Source organism: Vulpes vulpes, chromosome 10, assembly GCF_048418805.1.
Source record: "Vulpes vulpes isolate BD-2025 chromosome 10, VulVul3, whole genome shotgun sequence".
NCBI classification, from domain to species: domain Eukaryota; kingdom Metazoa; phylum Chordata; class Mammalia; order Carnivora; family Canidae; genus Vulpes; species Vulpes vulpes.
Genome location: NC_132789.1, coordinates 55,165,613 through 55,174,787, shown reverse-complemented (window position 1 = coordinate 55,174,787; position 9,175 = coordinate 55,165,613). Strand labels below are relative to the sequence as shown.

Here is a 9,175-nt window from a genome sequence, read left to right as displayed (position 1 = left end):
GGCTATTGTGGACATTGCTGCTAGAAACATCGGGGTGCAGGTGTCCCAGCATTTCATTGCATCTGTATCTTTGGGGTAAATCCCCAACAGTGCAATTGCTGGGGGTAGGGCAGATCTATTTTTACCTCTTTGAGGACCCTCCACACAGTTTTCCGGAGTGGCTGCACCATTTCACATTCCCACCAACAGTGCAGGGGGGTTCCCCTTTCTCCACATCCTCTCCAACATTTGTGATTTCCTGCCTTGTTAATTTTCCCCATTCTCACTGGAGTGAGGTAGGATCTCATTTTAGTTTTGATCTGTATTTCTCTGATGGTTAGCTTGTGTATTTGAGTTCTTTCCAGTTTTTGTATGGATGCTTGTATTGCAGTGTATTTCCCCCTCAGGACTGCTTTTGCTGCATCCCAAAGATTTTGAATGGTTGTATCTTCATTCTTATTAGTTTCCATGAATCTTTTTAATTCCTCCCTAATTTCCTGGTTGACCCTTTCATCTTTTAGCAGGATGCTCTTTCACTGCCACATGTGTGAAATCCTTCTAAACTTCTTCTTGTAATTTAGTTCTAGTTTCAAAGCATTATGGTCTGAAAATATGCAGGGGATGATCCCAATCTTTTGGTATCGTTAAGACCTGATTTGTGACCCAGTATGTGGTCTATCCTGGAGAAAGTTCCATGTGCACTTGAGAAGAATGTGTATTCAGTTGCGTTTGGATGTAAAGTTCTATAAATATCTGTGAAATCCATCTGGTCCAGTGTATCATTTAAGGCTCTTGTTTCTTTGGAGATGTGCTTAGAAGACCTGATGATTGTAGAAAGCACTATATTCAAGTCACCAAGTATAAGTCTATTATTATCTAAGTATGTCTTAACTTTGGTTATTAATTGATTGATATACTTGGTGGCTCCCACATTTGGGGCATAAATATTCATGATTGTTAGGTCCTGTTGTTGGATAGATCCTTTAAGTATGATATAGTGTTGCTCTACATCTGTTACAACTGTCTTTGGATAAACTTTAATTTATCTGATATGAGAATGGCTCCCCCTGCTTTCTTTTGAGGACCATTTGAATGGTAAATGGTTCTCCAACATTTTATTTTCATGCTGTAGGTGTCCTTATGTCTAAAATGGATCTCTTGTAAACAGCAAATAGATGGGTCCTGCTTTTTTATCTAGTCTGAAACCCTGTGCCTTTTGATGGGGTCATTTAGCACATTCACGTTCAGAGTTACTATTGAAAGATATGAATTTAGTGTCTTCATGATACCTATTCAGTCCCTGTTTTTGTGGATTGTTTCCTTGGACTTCCTCTTTCTTTTACAGGGCTCCCCTTAATATTTCTTGTAGAGTCAATTTGGTGGACACATACTCTTTCAGTTTCTGCCTCTCTTGGAAGCTCTTTATATCTCCTATTCTGAATGAGAGCCTTGCTGGATAGAGTATGCTTCACTGCATGTTCCTCTCATTTAGGACCCTGAATATATCCTGCCAGTCCTTTCTGGCCTGCCATGTCTCTGTGGAGAGGTCTGCTGTTATTCTAATGCTTCTCCTCATAAAGGTTATGGATTTCTTGTGTATTGCTGTTTTAAGGACATTCTATCTTTGGTATTTGCATGTTTCACTATTAAATGTCAAGGTTGAATGGTTTTTATTGATTTTAGGGGGGTATCTCTCTATATCCTAGATCTGAATGCCTGTTTCCCTTCCCAAGTTAGGCAAGTTCTCAGCTATAATTTGTTCAAATACAGTTTCTGGACCTCTGTCCCTTTCGGCCCCCTCAGGAACCCCAATTAAATGTAGATTTTTCCTTCTGAGGCTGTCATTTATTTCCCTTAACCTATCCTCATGATCCTTTATTTGATTTTCTCTTTTTTCCTATGTTTCCTTCCTTGCCATCAACTTGTCTTCTATGTCACTCACTCGTTCTTCTACCTCGTTAACCCTCATTGTTAGGACCTCCAGTTTGGATTACATCACATTCAATTGATTTTTAATTTCAGCCTGATTAGATCTAAATGCTGCAGTCACGAAGTCTCTTGAATCCTTTATGCTTTTTTCCAGAGCCACCAGTAGCTTTATAATTGTGGTTTTGAATTGGCTTTCTGACATTGAATTGTAATCCAAATTTTGTAACTCTGTGGGAGAGAAGACTTTTCTGATTATTTCTTTTGTGATGAGTTTTTCCTTCTAGTCATTTTGCTCAGTGCAGAGTGGCCAAAAACAAGTTGTACTTGATAGAAGTGCAAACTCTTCTCACCGTAGTATTCCAGCTGTTCTCTCTTTAAATCTCAGACCGAATTCGTAGGTTTTCAGGATGATTTGAGAGTTATCTAGGTAAGCTGGTGGGGACAGGTGACTTGGGGACCCTACTCTTATGCCATCTTGCCCCACCTCTGTCAATCTGAGCCAATTTTAAGAATGTTTGTGAAATTTGTGGAGTGGTTTGTTGACATTATTCCAAACTTGGCAGTTTGAAGTCAATTTCTCACCACCTCCCCCTTTATTCTATTTGGGGATCCCTTTACCAAACGAAGCAGTAAAATCAGAGCAGTGGGCAGGTCTAAGTTACTTCCAGATATCAAGGCTACCTTGATATCTGAAGTCCCCAGAGTTTCTAGATCCTTTAGCCTTCTGGTTCCTCTCTGTTTGCCTGGAGTCCTCTCAATATTTTTTCCTTCCAGTTTTATTGAAAAAGAATTGACATACATCACTGTATATGTTTAGGGTGTACAGCATGATGGTTTGATTTACATGTTTGGTGGAACAATTACCACAATAGGTTTAGGTAAACTCTATCATCTCACATAGATACAATTAAAAGAGAGAAATTTCTTCTTGAGATACCAACTCTTACAATTTATTCTCTTAAAAGCTCTAAGTCTCTAAGGTCTGTGAGTATTTTACACTTTATTTCCCCATACCTGGACTCAATACCTAACACATAGAATAAATCTTTGGGAGATGAATATATTAAAAAATAAATAAAAGAGTAAATGAATGCTTCAAAGGAGAGAAAGAAAATGGTGAGAAAGAGAAAATACATCATAGTACAGTATCTGAATAATAGACACTGACAATTTAGTTTTAGCACCTTTGAGTGTATTTGGGATGGGGAAATAGCATACATTTTGTCATTAGTAAGCCCATGGCTTTGGGAGTTTCTATGAGAATAATATGAACAGAATTTGGTTTTCAGGGTTGGATGTGGTTTCAGGATCAACAATGCATTCATTTGAGCCTAAGATCATAAAGGCAGTCTAAGGCACATTGTGTTGGGGGATGAAATTCAAGAGGCAATTGAGGAAAAATTCAGGGTATATTGATAGGGAGGCCTGGAAGGATATGGGGAAAATTAAAGACACAGCCATTGAAGAAATTAAGCTTGTTAAAATACACAGATCGGGTCATTTTTCTACACACAGGGCTGATAGTTAGAACACCTGGGAAGAAAATTGTTATAGGGCGACAATTTTGAAGGCCTGAGACTCGCCTGCCTAAATCACTCCCAAAATCTCTTTTAATGCACTCGCATCCCAGAAATAACAACTTTATTGGATTTTACACTTATATAAAGTTTTTTAAAAAATCATTTTAAGTTGCATACCACTTCTAGGACATTTGCTCTTTGACTCATTACTAAGCATGTATACTGTTCGAAAATTATATATAATTAAAATAACTATTTTAGAAAATCTAAGAAAATTATATACAATTAAAATAACTATTTTAGAAAATCTAAGAAATCTAAGCAAATATGAAAAAATACAGGGGTGCCTGGGTGGCTCAGAGGTTGAGTGTCTGCTTTTGGCTCTGGGTGTGATCCCAGGCCCCAGGATAGAGTCCCACATCAGGCTCCTTGCAGGGAGCCTGCTTCTCCCTCTGCCCATGTCTCTGCCTCTCTCTCTCTCTCTATCTCTCTCTCTCTCTCTCTCATGAATAAATAGAATCCTTTAAAAAAAAGAAAAAAACAGAAATAATTTTTAAAAAATTATTAATGACACTACTAGGCCTTTTATGGGTCACATAAAAATCATACTTTGTTACCTTTTCTTATTTTTACCATTCCCAATTTATTTCTAATCATACTGTAGCAATTTTTTGCATGTCTTTATAAAATTTTTTAAAATTAGTTTTTATTTTATTGAAGTATAGCTGACGCACAATGTTACATTATTTTCATGTGTACAACGTAGTGATTCAACTATCTCTATCTAATGTATACAGATACATTATTCTATGTTCACCACAGGTGTAGTTACCATCAGTTACCATACAATGCTATTGCATTACTATTGGCTGTATTCCCTATACTGCAACTTGTATCCCTGTGACTTATTCATTCCATAATTGTGAACCTGTATCTCACACTTGCCTTCACCCGTTTTGCATGTCTCTGTACTGCTTTTTTCCTTTGGCATGTAGAATTACTGGATCTTTGGTATTTATATTTTTGATTTAAATTTTTGAGGAACTATCAAAAACTATTGTTTTCCATAGTGACTATACCAATTACATCCCCACCAATGGTGCACAAAGGTTCTTTTCCCCTCATCTTTGCCAATACTTGTTATTTCTTGTATCTTTGATGCTAACCATTCTGACAAATACAATATCTCATTGTGGTTTTGGTTTGTATTTCCCTGATGGTGAGTGTGTTGAGTATCTTTTCATGTATCTTTTGGCCATCCATATGCCTTCTTTGGAAAAATATCTATTCATGGTCTATGCCCATTTTTAATCAGATTGGTTGTGTGTGGGTATGTGTGTTTGTTGACTTCTATGGGTTCTTTATATATTTTGGATATTAACCCCTTATTGGACATATCATTCAAAAATATTTTCTCCCATTCACTACGATGCCTTTTTGCTTTGCTGTTGGTTTTCTTTGCTGTGCAAACATTTTTTATTTTGGTAGAGGCCCCATGATTTATTTTTGATTTTGTTTTCCTTGTCTGTGGGGACCTATTTAGAAAAAATGTTGCTAAGTCTGGTGTTAAAGAAATTACTACCTGTATTTTCTTCTAGGGGTTTTATGGTTTCAGGTCTCACATTTAGGTCTTTAATCCACCTTGAGTTTATTTTTGTGCATTGTGTAAGAAAGTGATCCAGTGTCATTCCTTTGCATGCAGCTGTCCAGTTTTCCAAGAACTATTTATTGAAGAGTTGCTATGCTATTTTATTTCTTTTTTTATACTATTTCTATCCTCAGACTTATACACAGTATCCTCTCTGCATGGTTTTCATTCTAATACACATAGGGAGAAAAACCCTTTAAAATCATAAAGCACTTAAGATATCAATTATTATTGTCTCATTAATTTTTTTTCAAGTAATCTTCCAGGTCTCATCTCTGTTTCAGTACATTTATCCTTTTGTATTGAGTGGTACCGGGTGGTAATGAGATAAGTTATAAAAACCTAAAACAACCCAAAAAGTCAGTTGTTGGGAAAAATTATTTTCACAGGATCCTATTTAAGAATCAGATTTTCTGAGAAGACATTTTTTGACAAGCTCAGTTAAGGAACATTCTGAAATTGCAGAGTCTACATATAGAGAATAATTATTCTGAATAAGAAAGGTAAAGATGTTCTGGTTGTTCTAGTGGGTGATCATAAAAGGATAAGGAAAGAAGAGAAAGAAGCAGACCAGGTACAATATGAAGGACTGGGTATTCAGCACAGTGGCCTTCCCTTGACTCTTCCTAACCGCAACCTGTAGTTAGGTTAGTAAACCCTCACAAAACTGGAATGACTGTTTTTGTATAAAATGTTGAAGGGATGAGTCTCACTTCCAGATTGATGTGATCAGAATAAGACAGGTGATAGATTCAGGAGTGGGAGGAAAGAAGCACATTGGAACATTTTTGTATGGTATGTATGTAGGGAGATAGTGGTGGGTACTTTAGACCTCTGATCACTGTGAAACTGGGATCAGAGACAAATTTACTTATATCTGCAAAAGATAGAAGCTGGCCAGTTGACCTCTGGGTTATATATGATTTTTCTGCAAAGAGTCCCATGAATGTCTCCCATTTTCCTGTTTCCATGCATGACACATGGGAATATTAATACAATAAAGCCTAGTACAAATAATTTATGCAAGTTTTTATAAGATCTTATTTGCTATTTGCTTCATTGAGATGCATTTCTAAAAATATTCTAGGGAATATGGGAGACATATTTGCCTCTTGAATTTACTTAAGATATTTACCTCCTATAGTTTTATATCACTCTATGTCCTACACACATATGAATTCTAGTTCTTGAAAGGCTGTTTTTGACCAAATCTCATAATCCTAAACAATTTTCTCAGGGCCATCTTCATCTCCTTATTCCGGAGGCTGTAGATCAAGGGATTAAAAAGTGGAGTCATCACAGAATAAAATAAAGTCACAATTTTCTGAATCCCTGCTGGATTGCCTGCTGTTGGGCTCACATATATCACCATGATAGAGCCATAGAACAGAGACACAACAGCAAGATGGGAGCCACATGTGGAGAAGGCCTTATGCTGGCCTTCTGCTGAGGGGACCCTCAGCACAGCTCTGATCACCAGAGTATAGGAGCTGGTAATGAAAAGGAAGGTGGAGAAAATGAGGACTGAGTTAAAGACGGCACAGATGACCTCAGTAGCAGTAGCTGGCACACAGGACAGCTTCATAAGGGGCCCTGGATCACATAAAAAATGATCAATTGTATTAGGACCACAAAAAGGAAGTTGAGAGATAAGGTAAACTGGGAGGAGAAAACAGGAGAAGCCACACACCCAGCACCCAGCTCCTATTCTGATGCAGCGCTGAACAGTCATGACAGTGGAGTAATGCAGGGGCCTGCAGATAGCAAGATACCTGTCAAAGGCCATGGCAGACAAGAAGAAGGTCTCAGTGGTGCCCATGGAGAAGAAGAAATAGAACTGGAGGAAGCAGCCATAGAAGGAGATGGTACTGGTCTCAGATAGCAAGTTGGCTAGCATATTTGGGACAGTAGAAGTGACATACCAGATCTCCAGGAAGGAAAAATTGGCCAGCAGGATATACATGGGGGTGTGGAGATACTCATCCCACCACACTGCAGAGATAATACAGAGATTTCCAGTTAGTGTCAGGACATAGATCACAAAGAAGAATGAGAAGAGGAGGATCTGAATCTCCCAGGGACAAGGGAATCCAAGAAGAATGAATTCACTCACAGAGTCAGAGTGGTTATTTTCAACTGGGTTTTTCATTTTTTTCCCCTCTTCAAACTGCAATAATAAGACATTAACCACGTTATAAATGACTCTACAGAAGTTTTCTCATTAAGATATTCTCTAAGTTTCCTTACAATTCAATGGGCAGCACCATTTTAGATTATGTAAATATTTTCAACTCTTTGCCCCAGTGATATTGGGAGGAAATAAGGAACTTGGGAGTGCAAGTGCTTGTTACAGCTTTACCATCATGATTACCAGGCCCATCCATCATCGGCCATTAAACCCCTGGCTTTGTTTTGTGTCCTCAGCTACATAAAGTTAAGGTAGATGCTCTCTTGTCATTCAGAGGCTTTCAACCAAGTTCAGAAACATCAACTTTTAGTCAACGATTGCTTACAGCAAGGCCAGTTGTGACATTTGTGTGTCCTCTTATTTTTAAAGATCTTTCTGAAATCACACAATTTGCAATATTACTTTCAGTGTTTGGTGACATAGGTGCAATTCTTCAAAGTATTTTTGGTGCTGAAGAGGAGGAAGCTTCTTGTTTTGTCATCTTAAATAACCATTTTAAATGAAATTGGTATGAATGCATGAGGTTTAGATCAAAGACTAATGGTTCTCTTTTAGCTAAGAGTTACCCTAACCAGAGTACACAGGCTTCAGTCCTCTTTTGAAATTGATCACATGCAGGGAAAGTACGTCCTGATGGTACTCTCTCTATATTTTGCCATGTAGAGTAAAAATAACTATGGTGTTATGTCACTGAGAGCATTCTGAGATTTGAAATATATTAATTAGAGATCTGTGCATAGTCATTCTCTTTTCTCTCTATATATTATCTTAGGCTTTTATGTCAGAGTTCCTCCTGGTTAACTTGACCTGTCCTTTTTATTTTTTTCCAGAACCTAATCCTTGATATTTGTCTTTATCTAACTATACTCTCTGTAAGTGACTTGCCAGTTAGCTCCTATTGTAAAAAACAACTCTCTGTGTAAGATGAAGCCAGATTTTCTCTCTCAGCTATGAAGTTTCTTCTACAGCCTGGATTTATCTACTCAATTTCTTTCTCAACATCTCCATTTGCTATCTAATGGTACATGCCTACAACTAAACTTTTTTGATTCTTCTCCCCTCAAACTGGCTGATCCTTCTTTCTCTCCCATATCAGTAAATGGCACCACCATTCATGCAGTTGCTCAGGCTATACCTTTGGCCACATCTTTGCTGCTCCTCTCAATACTCTACATCAAGTACTCTAGGCCTCATGTTCAAAATAGAATTTGAACAATTTTTAGCATTCCTATCACCTCTCACTCTTTCATGCTACCATGAAATTCTCATTTTGACCACTACAGAAGCCTCTTAAATTGCCTGTTTTCATTTTTATATGCCTAGATACTGTAACTAGATGACAGTTTTTAGGCAATCTGACCATGTCAACTACTTGCTGTCAATCTTTTAAATACACTTAAAAACGCTCAATTCCTTACCATAGCTAAGAAGGCCAGTGAGGCCTTCCTCCATGTCCTCATTTCCTACCATTCTTCCCCCTACTGGTTACTCCAGCTGTGCTGGTCCTTGACTGTGCCAGGGGTGGCCCATATCCAGCCCTGGAACATCCCTCTGTCTGTCCCTCTCTCCACCTGGCCAGTATTCACATGCCTTAATCTGTTACTTGATTCAGAATTCTGGTAAGAATCAGAAACTCACAGAGGCTTTCCCTAATTTAGCCAATCTTTGCTACTCTGTTTCCCAATCCTGCTTTAGTTTTCTTCAAGGTGCCCATCACTATCTGGCATTGGATTATATACCTCATGTGCATTTTCTGTCTCAACCACCTGAATATAAGAGGAAGACATTATTTTGTTCACCAACATATTCCTAGAATCTAGGACACTATGTGGTATATTTTAGGTGCTTATTAAATACTTGTTGTCTCAGTCAATGAACATGCCCTAATAGTAACCAATCAGGGAAATCATT

General features: G+C 37.9%; 1 protein-coding gene across 1 annotated transcript; it reads right to left on the bottom strand.

The window, feature by feature from the left end:
- Positions 1-6,256: 6,256 nt before the first annotated feature.
- On the bottom strand, positions 6,257-7,225 carry LOC112914978 (olfactory receptor 11H6-like). The gene has a single exon (XM_025992279.2). It carries the CDS (start codon positions 7,223-7,225, stop codon positions 6,257-6,259), a length of 969 nt encoding a protein of 322 aa, XP_025848064.2.
- Between the last annotated feature and the right edge of the window lie 1,950 nt (positions 7,226-9,175).